Source organism: Nicotiana tabacum, chromosome 4 (genome assembly GCF_000715075.1).
Source record: "Nicotiana tabacum cultivar K326 chromosome 4, ASM71507v2, whole genome shotgun sequence".
NCBI lineage: Eukaryota > Viridiplantae > Streptophyta > Magnoliopsida > Solanales > Solanaceae > Nicotiana > Nicotiana tabacum.
Window position 1 is genome coordinate 112359603 of NC_134083.1, and position 18935 is coordinate 112378537.

Consider the following 18935-nt stretch of genomic DNA (forward strand, 5'->3'; position numbering starts at 1 on the left):
ATATGCGCGTGGGACTACATATACCCTCCATATAAGGCCATTTAAAATAAGGTCATATTTGAAGCAAGTATTGAATGGCAAGGGCATGTTTGTGCCAAAGTATTAACGACGGACAAATTCGCTCGCTCAAGTTCGCATAGTTCAAGAGCATATTTGGACCTTTTCCGTTTAGAGATTAATAATCCTAGGATTGTTCTCCCACATCTCGTATAGGTTAGTTAATACCACCATTTTAATATAAAATTTGTACTAGTATTTGGTAATACTTATAATTAAACATAGGATAAATATAAAATCAAATTCTATTTTGGAATTATTATTCTAATCCTAATAACCAAACAACCCCGTCGTATTTCATTAGGCAATATGGATTCCTGAAAGAAATAATAGAAAAACAGGATGAGTTTTACCTATTTACGGCATAAAAGATGTTTGTATAATCAGATTACTTAAAGGTCGACTGTACGTAAACGACTATATACAAACTATGGGTGTCATGATAGTTTAACTAGGCTAAACATTACCAATAGAACGTGATATGTTGGGCTTCCGAAGCAAATAAAAAAGTAAGACTACCACTATTAGTAGTTCGTATTAATCATTAAAGTGACGAAGTCGTTGTTTTAAGGTCCCAAGTCTCAATCAAATGACATAAGATTAAAACCAAGTGACACAAGATTAAAATGATGATGAATATGGATACTCAATAACCATCTCCAGTGACTTGCTTCCGCAATGGGTAAATACTTGGAACAAACCAGCCCCTAAATCTGAACGCTTATATTCCTCATATCTTCTAAACGTACAATCCAAAATAAAAAAAAGGAACTGTACTCTCCTAACAAAATGAACACTGATTTGCAAAGGGCGCAGGCACGTATTAACAAGAACTTATATATCACTATGGAGAAACTGCACATAATTAGTACTGACTCTGTTCCCTCTTAGGTTCTGCAAGAGAGCATAGCTAGATCTGTTAGCAATTTACATACCTCTGCTCCCAGTCAAAAACATCCTTCTCGAGGAGCAGCTTAAGGGGCCACAATTGGCACAAAATTTAAGCATCTTGCAGAATAGCATGCCTCTGTCTTAACCCTACATCAGCCTCCTGGTCATCTCTATCCACTCTTGAACTGCCTTCTCTAGACTCCACTAATTCCTTTTCCCTCTGCTCCAACTCTTCCCCATAATCGTGAAGTCTACGACCAATCAAATAACGGTCATCACGTATAGAATTGTGGAGATTGGTGAACCATGCATGGAAACGTTTTGCACAGAACCAGAAGAAACTGAAGCCAAGGCTACCAAGCCAAGCAAATCTATAGACAGCAGAGTTAACAAGTAACGGGTAACCAAATATTGGAAATACACCCTTGGCTAAAACGTATGGGAAACACAATGCCGTAAGCAGCTTCATGATAATTGGAACAACAATCTCGCGAAGCACCCAAAAGACTCGCAACCTAGAGAAACCATCTTCCCTCACCCTCTCAAATTTCATTCTCCAACTTCCATCCACCAGTGGCATCATATGATCTAGCATAACCTGGTAGCACAAATTAACTCCCAATATGAGTACTGTGGAACAAAAATCAGCCAAGGGAAATAAAAGATGACAGCCAGGAAAGCGCTGAGGTTTTAAATCTTAACACAAAGAAGGGCAAGGGCATTCTTGAAAACTCTCTTGAACATTTTTTTGGGAGGTGGTGCAGTCAAGAGTTCACTTCTCTCCTTATTCTTTTTTTAACAACTCAAGCAGTCAAGAGTTTTGAACTTTAACACGGTATAAGAGGTCCAAGAGAAAGCATGCTTGCTGTTTTTAAAACAATGTTAACTCCTGGAGACAAGGCGATGAATGTGAAGACACGGCCATCCTCTATAGGGGAATAGTTGCTTCCAAAATTAGTATTATGCACACAACATACATGGCTCGCCAGGAAAAAAAAAAGAAACAAAGAAATTATCAATTATCAAGGGGTGAAAATGTAGCAGAAATGCAAAGCGGAAGCTCCACATCCATTAAGTAATTAAAAACAAATACTCAACTGCAAATTCTGTCTTGCCACATACATTCTCGTTAAATAAATGAAACAGAATAAAGGTAACAACTAAAGTAGATTAAATGACATGAAACTTACCAGCCTAGTCCAGATTTTTAGAAAGATTAATCCCAAAGCCCAATCCTGATATAGAAGGAACACTGGGCTTTCATCAATAGGCACTCGCATAGGCACAATGACCAGAACTTCAAAAAGCAGCCCAATCAACAGAGGGATGATAAAAATCTGGACAGAGAATCAGTGAATGAATTAACAATATGAAAAAGAAATCATGGCATAACTCTTGAAACAGGAAATTTTGACATTACCCATATTGACAACAGTGCAGAACTCTTCAGAACAATGACACACCATTTCCAAATTTGGACCATCAAAACCGTAGCTCTCCTCTTCCTAATTTGTTCAATGGAGTACCTTGCCCCAGCAATAGCGATCCAAATTGCATAGCTTCCAATTACAAATGCATACAAATCTAAGAAGTTAAAGCAACAACAGGGTCAATAATTATTGTTAAACATCAAAAACTAATATGCTGTTACTGACTTAGGTAAGTCTAATACCATTGCACTTGATTCCATGTGTTACTGGAAGACGTGGGAGGACACTGAAGAGCACTCTTCCAAGTGAAATCGGAACTATTATCAGGGCAGAATTAAGCATGAGGAGAGTCATCCAAGCCACAATCAACAACAACACAATACGAAGCACAAAGGCAGACCTGCTAAAAGATGTTCTTGAACAACATAAGTTGCTTGTTAAAAAATTTATAGTAAGCTTAGTATTGGTAATTATAACTTCTCTTTCCTTATGCTTCCACAGACTAACAAGAAGAGCATTATAACTGAACATAACAGGGGTGTGTATCCGCATTTTTGGCAAAAGCTAATGTTATCAACTTCCATATTTTAAAACAAGCAAAGGACAATTAATCATGTAGGCTCCACTTGAAAGAAATAAGATCAAATGAACAGAAAATTTAAGTTTAAAGTATTTTAAAGAAAATAGCACTTAAAATCTTTGTTGACAAGATGATGCGCTTTACCAAGAAAGAACAAGCATTGCTCTGCCAATTTTGGTTCTACTTATTATTCATTACCAAGGAAAATAGCTTTATCTGATCACATTTTTAAGTAAATATATACAGTAACAGGTCTAGAAGGTATTAGTGAAGTGATTGAATTACCCAAGATGTAGATAGATGGCTGCAATAGAATGCAAGTCCAAAGTACGATAGTATAAAATTCATCGTCCAATAAGAGTGGATTAACATTCTGGGGCATAGTTCAACTTACTTAGGATCTGTTTCTTCATCACCATCATACTCCAGAAAGTTTGCATTCGCTGCATGCCTAGCTCTATTCACATCATCAGTAGCGAGTCCTACCAGCGCCCTATCAGGTACACCATGTGGTGCATGCATCCTTTCCAGCCTTACTTGATCACCATTACCATTCTCTTGGCCACCATTATACTCGGGATGGGGCAGTAAGAAATCAGTTAAACCAAGAGCCCATCCAATAGCAGTAAACCAGTAGCAGAGAAGAGACTTCATTGTTGTACGCAGCTTAAAATGCTCAATCGCAAAAGGAATACAGATTTGAAAGAGAAGCAAGTCAGCAGGAATTTCAGTAAATGGATCAGAAACACTGCAAAGGCCAAAGAGAATGATAGTTCCATGAGTTAACGACAGGGCTGAATGTCGAAACACCACTTCACATATCAATTACACACTAAAACCAAAATCAATAGAGGGAGACAGCATTCAAACAATCTTACGAAATATCAAGTGGGAAAATGGAAGGAGTCATTTGCATGGCAAGTTTGACAGGCAAAAATACAAGCATCACTATTAAACTTCCATAGACAGCCACTGATAAAAGAACTCTACGAGCATGCTTGTGAACAGGATCATCAATCAGATCACGGAATGGGTTGTAGTTGGGATCTGCTGGATCTCGCAGGAAGTAAAGAACCCCTTTACGCAGAACCTATATAAGTATAGTACATAATTAGTAAAAGAACATTTAGCAGTATAAAGATGGAGACTTTAAAGATTACAGTTAACAGAAAATTTACCCCTCGAAGAAGGCTAACAAAGATACTTATTTGTAGCATGTAGACAATCCCTACAACCCAATGAAGTAATGAACTCGCCAATGGAGAGACAGAAAAAAATTCAACTCTTTGGGTGATCGATTTCCCAAACATTCTGATGGTGCAAACATCCAGCCACCATCCACACATCAGAGGGAAAACTCCAAGTTCAATGACAAGAAGGAACGCAACCTTAATCATAGTCATCAGATGCCTCATCGCTGCCACAAACTGCCTGAAGAGGGAGGGGATGGTTTCTGCAATGGAAGCAAGGCCATAAAATCTTCCCAATGTCAATGGCTCTCCGCGAGTGTACCGAATTAGAGCGAGAATTCCAAGGTAGAAAACTACTAGAGAAAATATAAACATATAGCCAACAGCAAGAGTGGTAACATCAGAAAGCCTGGATCCCCAAAGGGATGATCCATTCAAAAGGTCAGCTGACACTGTTGCACTGAGGTTATCTGATGCTGCACTCAAATCGGTGGCATTTCCATTCAATATTTCAGCAACTTGACCAAGCAAACCATTTTTTTGGTCGTCCGCTGTCAAATTTGCTACAGCAGTCAACGCACTCTTCAGAGTAATATTGGCCAAGAAAACTGCTGTTTCAGTAAGTGGCATGAAAGTTGACAATACTGGATTACTGGCGGAGGACAGAAGCCAAGACATATAATAGAGTATAATTTGCCCTAATGATAAAGGAACAAATATTACTACTCCAAGAAATATCATATTACTGGCAAGAACCTGCATTGATAGGAGGGCAGACCGCCATATCAGTTAATTCTCCAGTGTGGACGACAAAAGCAGAGTAATTAAAGAATACATTAGGAGGAGATAGGGGCATTCTTGATGAGTAGAGCATGAATTGTAATAACAAGAAAAGACCCTTCAGAATTGGAGCTTGGAGACTTACTGCAGAAACAAAACTCACTAATTTAAAGTAATATAATATATTTACTGGATGGATGTCAGGGCATTGAAGATGCCTAAAGAAAATGATAATTTACAAGAAATATAAAGCAAGCATGCCAGATATTGCAAAAGAAGTCCAAAAGTAAGAACACTTCCAACTGAACAATGAACTTACAGTAAATGCATTTTCAACCAGATGAAACACAGGACCATGCATGCCAACAAGCTCATCAAAAGGTACATCCTCCGCGCCATCAGCGTCATCCAAACCATCAAACATCTGCTCGACATGAGCTTCAAGCCGTGCTGCTTGCATCTCCCAATGGGCTGCAACATTTTCTGCATTTCTTCTGATTATTTGACCAGCTCCAGCAGCTCCTTGTGCACCATTGGCATCTTCACCATTCCGATCAGCAGCAAAATTTCTATCAGCTTGACCAGGAGCTCTTATTGCAGCATGAACTGCATTTCTATCTGCATCTTCCTCCCTGTCAGCTTCTTGTCCCCCAAATTCACGCAAATGTCTGAAGTAGTCTCTCAATGATGTTGCCCCAAGAAAGATAAACACGATGCTTGCAGAGAGTAAAAAACCATGCAGACAGTCAGTAAGCATAATGGTTGTAGATAAGTGACTCAAAAAGAGTCTCGGAGCTTCTCCAAAACTTCTTACAAAAGCCAATCTCCATATCCAGAATGTAATAAAAGGTATTATGAGCAGCCACACAGAGAGCACAAAGCTAAGACGAAGGAAAAACTGCAGGACTTGACATGCTTTCACAGCCATCCCGACAACAATCTCTTGAAAAGGAAGCCTGGCTGGAGCGTTGTCAGCATAAACTGGGGAGAATGAGAATGCATGTTTGCACACCTGCGTTCGAAGATAAAGAAATTAATGAGATTCGACAATCACCTTAAGCAAGCATAGAAGAGAAATTTAAAAAAAAAAAAAATACATAGATAAAAGCCAATTGCCACCCAATGGTGTGGTCATGCTGTCAACAAGTGAGACGAAAACCATGGGAGATCAGGGTACAAATTTCAATAAACGCAAAAGATATTGGATGATTTATTCCCGACTTCCCAAACCTTGGAAAGTTATCCAATACTTGTGTTGGTGGGAGATACCAAGTACCCAGTAGAATAGTCGAGGTGCATGCAAACTAGCCCAGACACCAGGCACAACTTATTAGTTTAGGAACACCTGTCCAAAAATAGAAATCCTTTGGAAGGATTTTTCTCTCTTGGGAAATGAACCGACTTTACTTTCTTATCACATGATGCTCTGACGTGGCCTTTCTCAAGTGACTCTACTTTCTCTCCTTCTTAACCATGGGAGGAAAGATCTTCTTTTCTTCTAGCGAAAAATCCTTTCATTTAATAGACATCAACAAGCCCTCTTTTGGAATCAAGTTAGAGTCCTAAAAAAATAGAAGTCAAAAGTTTCATGTCCCTAATAAGGTAAAAATTGGGGCAATTTCTTTTAGAAAGTTCATTTCAAAAGAAAAGAAAAAGAGAAAAAAAAAAAGAAGAAAAGAAGAAAAAGAAAAAGAGAAAAAAGAAGGAAAAAAAAGAGATAAAGAAAAAGAAGAAGAACAACAACATACCCAGTATAATCCCACGGGTGGGGTCTGGGGAGGGTAGTGTGTACGCAGACCTTACCCCTACCTGGAGAGGTAGAGAGGTTGTTTACGATAAACCCTCGGCTCAAGAAAAGGTGGAAAGGAAGAAAAGGGAAGAAGAAGAAGAAAGAGGGGGGAGAAAGAAAGAAGAGGGAGACAAAAGACGATAAGGAAAAAGAGGAGAAAAAGTAGCATCAAATAGTAAAAATCAGGGAGCAACAATTTCCAGTAAAAGGGAGGAAAAGTAGCATCAAATAATAACAATCAGGGAGCAACAATTTCCAATAGCAATTTTCAAAAACAATGGACGTGGTTGCTAAGTACTTAGATATAATAACAAACTAGAAGGAAGTAACTTTCAACGAACAACCAGAATATTACTAGTACTACTGGTAAACCTAGGAGAAACTCACAACTACCTGTCAACTCAGCACCTTAAATCCTCGACCTCCACACATTCATATCGCTAGTCATGTCCTCGGTTAGGTGAAGCACCGACATGTCCTACCTAATCACCTCTCCCCAATACTTCTTTGGCCTAGCCCTGCCCTTCCTCAAGCCCGCCAAGGTCAGTTTATAGTTTTCCTTAAGTTCAATCTCACATCTAGGAAACATACTTCCTAGTTTGAGTCATTCAGGTCACACTTTTAGGAGACGCACTTCCTATTCTAAAGTTTGTTAGTTTTACCCCTAGGAGATGCACTTCCTAGTCTGGGTCTTTCAGATTTTATTTTTGGGAGACGCACTTTCTAATTTTAGGTTACAAGTTTCACCCCTACGAGATGCACTTCCTAGTCTGAGTCTTTTTTGAGAATGGTAACAAATTTTATTCATCAGCACAAAGATTATGCTGGCAACAGTATTTACAGGGTACTATCCTTGTGAACTTTACAAGGCTTCCAAAAATTGTAGAATAGATTCTGCATCTCCTACAGAAAACTCTTTACACCAAAAGTGAAAATTTAAAATACAATTCATTTTAACTACTTGTATGGAGCTACTCCTGTCTTCAAAACATTTGTTATTTCTTTCCTTCCATATGGATAAAAGAAACCTAGCGCCGCTTAAGTCATCTTCCTCACCAAGATTCCAACACCCAAACCCAAAAACACAGTTAAACACTCATCTTCTCTCTTGATTTTCCTTTTTTCCATAGCCACATAAGTACTAACTTGAGGTCATGTAAAAGCCAAAACAAAGCTCTGTCACTTTCATTTTTGCCGGCAACGAGCATCGCCCTTTCACCACAACTGCCGGCGAACCATAGTCCATCAGCTTCTTCCTCCTTGTCACCACCATTCCCCAGCCTTGCACAGTCACAACTACTGCAAATTCACTATTTTCATATCCAAAAGGCATTAGATATTTTAAGGTTTCAATTTCTGGTTTAGCTCGAGTTGTCCGGCGAGCTTCGAGGTTTCATCAGCAAGGTCTCCGGTTCGAGGTTCTATTTTCCGGTCAAGGTTTCAGTCGCACGTCGAAGTGTTGTCCGTTAGTTTCCGGTTCGAGTTCCGTCCATTGTTGGGTTTCAAGACAACTAGCATCTTCAATTTTGAGGTCCAATTCTCTCTCTGTCTTAATCCTCTATTTATTGAAATGAAAATGGCATGAGTTTTTGTGAACTGGGAGTTATTTGATTGAGTTACTTATGACTTGTTACTAATTAGATTATGTTGGTGCTGACAATTACTCACTTGTTGATTGAATTTTGTTGGTTGAATACAAGTTAGGATTATCAATTAATGGGCCATAGGTTTCAGTTTAATAAACTAAAATAAAATCGGGTCCTAATTAGTCAAGTTGGCCGTGGGGGGTGGGTAACAAAATTTAGAACTTAAACATTTTATTGTTTCTGCTTATTGTTTTATCACTTGTTTATATGGCTAGGAGCATGCCTAGGTCGTCAATACTTGGGTAGGCAAACTTTAGGTCTTCGTTTTTATTTTATTCGAGATGAGAGGTCGTTCCCTTTAGTTTATATCCAGGAGAATGCCAGTAAACTCTGTAAATTTTTTATCAGGGGAATGCCCCCGAAGTGAATGTAAAAGGAGGCCGAAGCGACATCATCATGGACGCGTAGTAGGATAATTAGATTTGTTTTTGTTATTTTCTTTTCTTTTATTTTATTTATTAGGTGGGGACGAACTCGAACCTCTTTTGGTGTTTATTTTCCGTTTTATGTGTTTTCTATATCAATTTGAGTATTTTTAAAGCCAACTAGAACATGTACGCAACCGTGACTTTCACGGGACTTGGGAAATGTCTAATACCTTCTCCCCGAGTCAAATGAACCCCCTTACTTAGAGTTTCTGGTGCAGACTATGTTTTAGAGTCTAAATGTGTTTTAAAGGATAAAATCTTTTTTTTTTTAAACGGTGACTTGACACACCGAAACAATTGTCAAGTGGCGACTCTGAAAAATCCTTTGAAACACGAATTTTGTCACTTTCAAATTGAAAAACCCTTTTGAATTTTAAAAATCACTTTATCTATTTTTAGAGGGGTTAAAGTGAAAAAAAGGGGTGTGACAGCTTTGGCGACTCACGAGCAGTTTAAAAAATGACAAACAAAACCTTTGGTAGGTTTGTGAGGCTGTACAAAAAGCTCCAAGGGATTCAGTGGATCTTTGCAGAAGATGGGGAAAGAAAATAGAGGTTTACTTATATAGATATACTCGGATGCTGCTGATTCCCATAAATGGCCTAAACCAGCCATGGTAGAAGGTAAAATAATCAAGATTAGTAAAGAAGTAGATAAATAGCAAAATAAGGTTAACTCAAGTGTCTGGTCGGATGTTTCAATGATCTATTTAGTTCTAGCACCACAAACAATATAAAGAAATGTATATGCAGGACTTAAAGTGACACCCCTATCACACAATCATTTTTTCTTCGAACTCCCATCAAAGTAGGAGGCAGTGCAAATTAAAGACGACAAATGATTCTGAAGCTGGAATAGTGATCACTCATGACGGGATAGAACTGGCTAGCTATAGAACATGAAATTTTTAGGTCAAAGCTATTGGCATCCCTCTCCAAGCTTGGTCTTCAAACACTTTCAGAGTCGTCAGAGCTTTATAGGGAGGCTGCATCAGAGTGTATCAAGATATGAAAAACAGAAAAGATGCAGGAAGCGAGGCTGAGATAGTTCATACATGTGAAGAAGAGATGCATGGATGCTCCCGTGAGTAGGTGTGAGAGGTTGTTAATGGTGGGTCCAAAGAAATGTAGAGGTAGACCGAACAAGTATTGGTGAGAGGTGATTAGGCATGATATGACAATATTCAGCTTACTGAGGACATGACTCTTGATAGGAGGGTGGGAGGTTGAGAATTAGGGTAGAAAGTTAGTAGGTAGTCGAGCGTTTTTCCTTCTCATACCTGTAGTTTTGTATTATTCTCGTATTTCCTTATTCTTAGATTGTCTATTACTACCTGATGTTGCTTCTGCTTCGGTTCTATTATAATCTTCTTGTTGTTACGGCTTCTTTTTCCTTAACTTCTTCACTATTGCATTTACTTTTCTAAATTGTAGTGTTTATGCTTGCCTTGAGCCGAGGGTCTATCGGAAACAGCATCTCTACCTACACAAAGTAGGGGTAAGGTTTACGTACACACTACCCTCCCCAGACCCCACTCGTGGGATTAGACTGGCTATGTTATTGTTGTTGTTGGCGTTGACAGACTCAAGGTGGGAGATGATGTTATTAAGGATAAAGAACAAATCAGAGAAGAAATTCTTAGATTAATATCAAAATTTATATACTAAAAACGAAGTTCGAAGGCCTACAACTATTTTGCGGATCTGGCCAGCATCTCTGGGGAGGCAAAAAATGGCTTGACAGAACTTTTGAGGAGATAAAGGTTTAGAACCTGATAGCTATACTATGGGCTTTTTATCAGAAATCATGGGAATTCATTAGACAAGAAGTTCTGGATGCACTCAATCACTTTCAAATATAATAAGGTGAGATCTTGCAATGCTTTATTTATTACATTGATCCCTAAAGAGAAGGGGACAATTGAATTAAGAAACTACAGACCCATTAGTCCTATAGGCAATGTATACAAAATTGCAGCAAAGGTTCTAGCTGAAAGAATAAAAAAGGTCATTGGCAAACAATCTCACACTACTCATATTTGACGCCATATCTAGCCTTCACAACAATATGCTGAAGAGTATTATTTATCCAGTGAATGTTGTCCAAAACATTAAAGAACTGACAGAAATTATGGATGTAATATTGGCTCTTTTCCTGCCACATATTTGGGCCTCCCAGTGGGCGCAAAACTCAAATCCGCAAAAGATTGAAATGGGAAAAAGAACGCTTAGCATCACGGCAAATGCAATATCTCTCAATTGGACTATTTCATGTAACTATTCCCTATCCCTAAAAGAGTTTTGAATCAACTAGACAAGATCGGAAGGACCTTCCTTTGGGAAGGTAATAGTTAATGTCATAAATTTCATTTGATTAAATGGGATTAAGTCACTCAACCAAAACTCAAAAGTGGCTTGGGGTGAGAGACCTAGCATGCCACAACAAGAGCCTGCTGGTGAAGTGGTTACAGAGATATGGTTCAGGTGAACGTGGGATCTAGAAAGATATGATCAAGGCAACATATGGTGCACAGGATCACTGGTGCACAAAAACACCTAGATCCCCTCATGGTGTAGGACCCTGGAAGTATATAAGTATACTATGGAATGAGATCTCTCAAATGATCAGTTTTAAAGCTGGAAATGGAACTCAAATCAGGTTTTGTAAGGACAAAAGGCTGTACAATGCCTCGCTGATGGAGATTTATCCCAACCCTTTTGCAGATAGCCACTAACCCAAAGTCAACTACTACTTAGAATAAAAGTGGCAACACTTGGAAGATCTTCTTAACATGCTGGGAAGATTGAGAAATCACCACACTGATGACCAAGTTGAAGATAGACTAATCTGGGTGAATCAAAAGGGTGGTTATACACTGTAAAAGCTAGCTACACCCACCTCAGTGCACATAATCAAATCACAAGTTTTGGCCTTAGAGAGTATTCTGGAGAACCAAAACATCCGCCAAAGGTCATATGTTTTGTCTGGAGTCTAACCCATATAACCTTAGCAGAAGGAGCATACAGCCAGTGAACAGATGCTACATGTGCTCCAACAACTCAGAGAGTATCAGCCACCTAGTTTTGCAATATACAATCGCTAGTGATCTATGGAACATGTTCCATTCTATTTTTCGATTCAACTGGATCAACAACAACAACAACAACAACCCAGTATAATTCCACTAGTGGGGTCTGGGGAGGGTAGTGTGTACGCAGACCTTACCCCTACCCTGGGGTAGAGAGGCTGTTTCCGACAGACCCTCGGCTCCCTCCCTCCAAGAACTCCCCACCTTGCTCTTGGGGTGACTCGAACTCACAACCTCTTGGTTGGAAGTGGAGGGTACTTACCACTAGAGCAACCCACTCTTGTCAACTGGATCATGCCTTTTAAAAAGATGCCTATGAAAGCTGGTGCTCAGAGAATTGATAGAACCATCCAGAAGATCTGGATGATTTGGACAAAAAAAACCAAGCTGCTTTGATGGAATTTCAACTCCAAACCACTCCTTAAGAAGTAGGTGTCTTCTTAACTTATTTTGTTGGAACAACCTAATCCCTGTAATTAGTGATGATCAGTTTTTGGACTTTGTTAACTCCACATCTCTAGCTTAGAACTAATGTATTGGAGCTAGCATTTCCATTCCTGTGCTCACTTTTGTTCTACTGCATCTTCATGATGCCTTTTGATGAAACATCTTATTTCATCAAAAACTGGCCTAGACACCAAAATTATCCCAGAAAAAGAAGATCCAATCCAACTTGCTATATGTGAAAATAATCAAATAACAGAAAGATGAGCTAGACAGCTCAAATGTTACAACTTACAAATAGTAAAACATGACCGGGGCATCTATGTCTCTCCTCCTCACATGCCCAAATCATCGTAGCCTCGATTCCCGCAACTTGGCTTCCACGGATGCCACTCCCACCTTGTCCCTAATAACTTCATTCTTAATCTTGTCTTTCCTGGTATGTCCACACATCCATCTCAACATCCTCATTTCAGCTACGCTCATTTTCTGGACATGGGACTTCTTGACGGGCCAACAATCAGCTCCATACAACATAGCCGGTCTAACCACCACCCTGTAGAATTTGCCCTTAAGTCTAGGCGGCACATTCTTATCGCATAAAAATCCCGAAGCTAGCCTCCATCTCATCCAACCCGCTCCAATGCGGTGAGTAACATCCTCGTCAATCTCCCCGTTGCCTTGGCTTATAGACCCAAGATACTTGAAACTATCTCTTGTGGAAATGACTTGAGTATCAATCTACTTCTTCATGCCTCTCATCACTGAACTTGCACTCCAAGTATTCAGTTTTTGACCTACTCAACTTGAAACCTTTGGACTCCAGCGTCTGTCTCCAAACTTCCAACCTAGCGTTAACACCCCCTCGCGTCTCGTCAATCAGTACTATGTCATCAGCAAATAACATATACCATGACACGCTCCCTTGTATATGTCGTGTCAGCACATCCAACACTAGGGCAAACAAAAACGGGCTAAGGGCTGATCCCTGATGCAACCCCATCTCCACAGGGAAATGTTCCGAGTCTCCTCCCGCAGTCCTCACCCGAGTTTTAGCATCTTCGTACATGTCCTTAATCACCCTAATGTACGCTACCGGGACTCCGCTAACCTCCAAACATCTCCATAGCACCTCCCTCGGGACTTTGTCATAAGCCTTCTCAAGGTCAATGAACACCGTGTGCAAGTCCTTTTTCCTCTCCCTATACTGCTCCACCAATCGTTTCACAAGGTGAATGGCTTCTGTAGTTGACCGTCCCGACATAAATCCGAACTGGTTCTCAGAGATAGATACACCTGTCCTCACTCTCTTCTCCACTACCATCTCCCAAACCTTCATAGTGTGACTCAGCAGCTTGATACCCCTATAGTTGTTGCAGTTCTGGATATCACCTTTGTTTTTGTACAACGGAATCATCAAACTCCACCTCCAATCTTCGGGTATCTTCTTTGTCTTGAAAATGACGTTAAACAAGCTAGTAAGCCACTCCAAGCCTACCCTACCCGCTTCTTTCCAAAATTCCACCGGGATCTCGTCAGACCCAGTCGCCTTACCCCTGCTCATCTTCCGTATTGCCACATCAACCTCCTCACACTAATACGCCTACAAATCCCAAAATCTCTCCGACTTTCTGAGTTCTCCATCTCACCCAGCAGAGAAAGAAAAAGAAGAAAAACAACAAAATAAAACAACTTTAGTTTGAACTACGTTTGACCTGATTCTTGTATCAACAAGATACATAGGCAGCCTTACTTTGGGGTTCGGTCACACCAAGTCAAAAATTCAAAATTCTCTCATGTCAAAGAAATTGGGGCAAAAATTTTATCGATTCCAAAAGTTGTAAGTTTAAACCCTTCTGTTTTAGTTATTTTGAGCCTTCATGACATCCTTTCTTTCTATCCCTGTCCAAAAGCCGCATTACAGTCCATAAAGACCTTCTAGATAATCTTTGAGAGTGCCAAGTCCGACATGCAAGAAGCATATGATTTTTGTACCGTTGTTAATGCCTTGTCAGTTGCATCATGAGAGAGAAAAAAAAATGAAAGTCTTATTGGTGAAAACCCTCACGGGCATCATAAGGCGATAGTTGAGAGAAAGAACAAATGAGAAAGGCTTGTTGGTGAAAACCATTCGGGACACCATAAGTCGAATGAGGATCGTGAATCTGATAGAACTATTGGAGCATTGAAGCCAATTTCACAGCTTGAAGGTATAACAAGAGTTGAAGATTAGACTTGTTGGACATATCAGGACGCTCAATCCAAAATGCATGTCATGGTCAGTGGAGTCAGCCGCCATATCAAATAAATTTCTACTTTGTTCTCTTTTCTACATAGAAATTTTCTTGTTAAATACAATTTTTCCAAACTCTCTCTTCTTGCTTCATTCCTCTGGCTTTAATTGAGTCCCTTTCGAGTATTTTTTCCGGAACAAGTGAGAAATGACTTCAAAATATGCTACCAGCTTTACAATTGCACAATGCAGAGTCTGGCTAGAACATCAAAGTGACATAAGCCATGGAAGGATAGTATGCATGCCGAGTTGATGACAGTTGACGCATGTTGGGATTCATGTAAAAAACAAATGTGCAGTAAATTCTAGATGGGTACAGTGCATCACGTAAAGGGTATTGGAATTAAACGAGTCAGATATATTCTCCGTGATAAGGGTTGTCCGGAAGAGTGGTTAGCCAGCATTGTCTTCCAAGTTAAAATTAAAATTAATCATGGCAAGTGCAGGAGCAATCGCCCTCAAAGTCAAGGCCACAAACCAACCAACATGTTTTAAACTTACAAGTTTTCTTTGCTTCAAACAGGGATGAAGACTATGTGCAAGCTTGAATTTTCAAGGTATAGTTCCCCAATTCTGTTAGCACAAAGGCTGTCTGAGAAAAACTTTATCTCCTAAGCAATTTCCTAGTTGGGAAGAACCGTACCTTCTAGACGTACCCCTAGTCATGAGGAGTTTTTAGCTTTCTTTAAGTTCAGGGCCCCGCCTGTAGAATAGGGCCAGTTTTAGTTTTGTTAAGTTGTTAATCTTTAGCTTTACTTAAGTTCAGGAGTCCCGCCTGGAAAATAGGGTCGCATCTTAGTTTTTCCTAAGTTGTCAGTTTTAGTTTCCTTAAGTTGTTAATCATTGCTTTCCTTGAGTTCAGGGGTCCTGCCTGCAGAATAGGGTCAATTTTTAGTTTCCTTAAGTTGTCAATCTTTAGCTTTCCTTTAGTTCAGGAGTCTCGCCTGGAAAATAGGGTCGCATCTTAGTTTTTTCTAAGGTTCTGAGATAGTGTCCCCTCAACCTCAAAACCTTTGATCCACTGCAGTTGTTTTGCTTTGTCAAGCATCTTGCTTAGATCTTTATTACTAGAATTAGAAAAAAGGTGTAGAGGGGACCCCCCTGTCTAAATTCCTTTTGTGGAGAGAGGAGCCAATGGGGCTCCTATTTACCAAGACAATTATTTTACTGTAGTGATGTTGAACTTTATCCACCTTATCCATCTTTCCCCAAGCCCCATCTTCCTTAACATTGTCACGAGATATGACCCATTCACTTGGTCAAAAGCCTTTTCCACTTTTAGTTTGCATAGAATACCAGGGGCACCACTTTTAAGTCTCCAATCCAGAACTTCATTAGCTATTAAGGTTTCATTGGTGATTTGCCTATTCTTGATGAAAGCATTTGAAACATGTCTATATCTTCGCATCCAACATAAGAACCTTACATCGTTCAAACATTCAAATGCTATAGAATGCACTATTTAGTTAATTTTCATGCTATATAAGATTTAAATGCTATAGAATGCACTATTTAGTTTATTTTTCATGGACAAGCTTCTTTTAATTGTAACACCCCCAATAGCTGGGAGCACTAGTCCACGAGGTAATCCCTTAAGCAAAACTATCAATAATTTTCAATAGCTTAAACATTTCCCTCAGTATAGCATGCTACAAGACTTTGCCAAAAAGAGGTGTACAGATCAAGAAAACTGACCCGTCAATAAAGGACGAGTAGCGACATCAGGCCGCGCAATTATAAGTTCTAATCCAACTTAAGTGTGTCTCAACCCCAAACTAGTTAGAATTGGCTCTAACAATCCATTGTGAAATTTCCATTCTATTTGAATCCATTCATTCCAATACTAAATTAAAGCTATCATCCCTAGGAGAGTAAGTTTTAAGTACCTTGGGTCTGTTATACAGAGGGGTGGGGAGATCGACGAAGATGTCACACATCGTATTGGGACGGGATGGATGAGATGGAGACTTGCTTCCAGTGTCTTGTGTGATAAGAAGGTGCCAGCAAAACTTAAAGGTAAGTTCTACAAAGCGGTGGACTGGCCGAGTATGTTGTATAGGGCTGAGTGTTGGCCAGTCAAAAGCTCTCATGTCCAGAAGATAAAGGTAGCAGAGATGAGAATGTTGAGATGGATGTGCGGGCACACGAGGTTAGATAGGATTAGGAATGAAGTTATTCGAGACAAGGTGGGTGTGGCCCCAATTAAGGACAAGATGCTGGAAGCGATGCTTAGATGGTTTGGACATGTGAGGAGGCGGAGCAAAGAAGCTCCGGTCAGGAGGCGTGAGAGGTTGTCATTGGAAGGCCTAAGGAGAGGTAGAGGTAAGCCGAAGAAGAATTGGGGTGAGGATTAAGCGAGACATAGCGCAACTTCAGCTAACCGAGAACATGACCCTTGATAGAAAGGTGTGGAGATCGAAGATTAGGGTAGTAGAGTAGTTAGTTTAGTGTTCTCCCTGTCATACCGGTAGTATTAGTGCGTACTTTAGTATTCTGTTGGCATTAGATTTCTATGACTACCTGCCATTTCTTTCATTGCGGCCACCTGATTATTTGGTTGTTATTTGTGTTGCTTTTACCTGGCTTCTCACCGTTGCGCTTCTTGTTTTTTTCTTCTTTAACGTGGTGCTTTTAAATGGCTTCTGACTGTTGTGCTTCTTGTTTTTCTCTTCTTTAACGTGGTACTTATACTTCTCTGAATCGAGGGTCTATTGGAAACATCTTCTCTATCTCCACAAGGTAGGGGTAAAGCTGCATACACACTACCCCTGACCCCACTATGTGGTATTATACTGGATTTTTTGTTGTTGTTGTTGTACTAAATTAAAGCTACGTATTCGCTAAATCTCATGCAAATGGGCGGAGGTAGAAGTAACTTATGGGTTCATCAAAACCCAATAACTTTGACTCGGACCCTGTATATGTGTTAAAAATTCACTAAATAAGTATGAATAATAGATTTTGAACCCAGTAAATTAAATGAGTTGTGGTAGAAATCCCAACTCGAAACCGTATGTTCAAATTCTGGATCCACCTCTGCGCCCGCATATAATATATTGCTATACAAGTTTGTAATTCTTGCACACACCAGACATAATATAGGTGTAGAAATAACTGAACCTTAATCTTTACCACTAATGGTCATTAAATTTATTTCACCCCATCTAACAACAACAACATACGTAGTGTGTACGCAGACCTTACCCCTACCTTGTGAGGATAGAGAGGTTGTTATATAAAAGCAGAATAAAAACAAGATATTAAGGTAATCAACAATGAAAGAAAACAACGGTTAGTCATAAAAACCTACTACCAACAAAAAGCGAGACTGCGTGCCAATACAAATGTTATGAACACTCTAGACTACCTACTCTACTACCCTAATCCTCGACCTCCGTACCTTCCTTGATCATATTCTCGATCAGCTGAAGTTGCGCCATGTCTTGCCTAATCACCTCTCCCCACCTCTTTCTTTGGCCTAACTCTACCTCTCCGTAAGCCCTCCACTGTCAACCTCTCACACTTCCAAATAATAGATTCATTGATCGCTTAACCTTTTCATGTAATTCCCTAACTAATACATTTATCAAAGAAGGAAATTACATACTCAAAAAGTTGAAAGGAAACTCTAACAACGAACCTCACATTGGCGAGCATTGCTGTGATTAAGCCATTGAAGAAGGCAATCTTGGTGAACATACTTGATGCTACCGCTACAAGCGCATGGATACCGCAACGGATTATCCGTGTCACCGGGGTTACGACAGATCCGGCAAACATCCTCGTCTTCATCATCGTAATTGTTCGCTACAGAATCCGATAAAGCAGATGAAGACGAATTGATCGCATCGACGGTAGAGGTTTCTGCAACAGAACTTCTCAAGCCACTGTCGTGCCCCGCCGGTGCAATCTCCATAAACGATTGAATTCGAGCACTGTTTCAATTTTACAAGGTTTTTGAGGTCGTGCGGATGTGTGAATTTATTTCATGAAGAGGTGGCGTTACGGACTGGAAGATGTGATTATGGATGTGGCAGATGATGATTTTGCCCTTCCGAACGTAATTGTGCTTTGAAAGACGGCCGTTTGGTTAGCTTACGGGCTGGAAGTTATAAACGGAATTATAATACAAGGATTAAATAGTGAATATGAGTATTATAATACATAATTATTTAGTAGATATATTTTTATCGATGACTATTTGGGATATATATATATATATATATATATTAAAAGCATGAATATTTTAAGCGAAATGTCGTTCGTCTTTTTTACCCTTTCAAAAATAAATTTTATACTAAACAAAATAGTCATTTGAT

At 39.6% G+C, this 18935-nt stretch overlaps 1 protein-coding gene across 3 annotated transcripts; it reads right to left on the minus strand.

The window, feature by feature from the left end:
- Window positions 1–681: 681 nt before the first annotated feature.
- Window positions 682–18716, minus strand: LOC107795085 (putative E3 ubiquitin ligase SUD1). Of its 3 annotated transcripts, none has more exons than XM_016617661.2 (9): window positions 18257–18716; window positions 5248–5940; window positions 4137–4904; window positions 3837–4048; window positions 3353–3706; window positions 2621–2778; window positions 2369–2532; window positions 2139–2285; window positions 682–1546 (listed from the first exon to the last, which is right to left on the minus strand). In XM_016617661.2, the coding sequence occupies exons 1-9, from the start codon at window positions 18530–18532 to the stop codon at window positions 1058–1060; spliced, it is 3261 nt and encodes a 1086-aa protein (XP_016473147.2). In that variant the 5' UTR covers window positions 18533–18716; the 3' UTR covers window positions 682–1057. The 3 variants fall into 3 exon arrangements, with proteins under 3 accessions (XP_016473147.2, XP_016473145.2, XP_016473144.2); XM_016617659.2 differs by having other exon boundaries at window positions 2621–2781; XM_016617658.2 differs by having other exon boundaries at window positions 2621–2793.
- Between the last annotated feature and the right edge of the window lie 219 nt (window positions 18717–18935).

Coding starts and splice junctions, on each gene's coding strand:
- LOC107795085 (XM_016617658.2), bottom strand. CDS start 18,532: ATGGAGATTGCACCGGCGGGGCACGACAGTGGCTTGAGAAGTTCTGTT. Junction 3,707..3,836: donor ATTTTCCCACTTGATATTTC/GTAAGATTGTTT, acceptor TGGCCTTTGCAG/TGTTTCTGATCCATTTACTG. Junction 2,533..2,620: donor ACATGGAATCAAGTGCAATG/GTATTAGACTTA, acceptor TTAACTTCTTAG/ATTTGTATGCATTTGTAATT.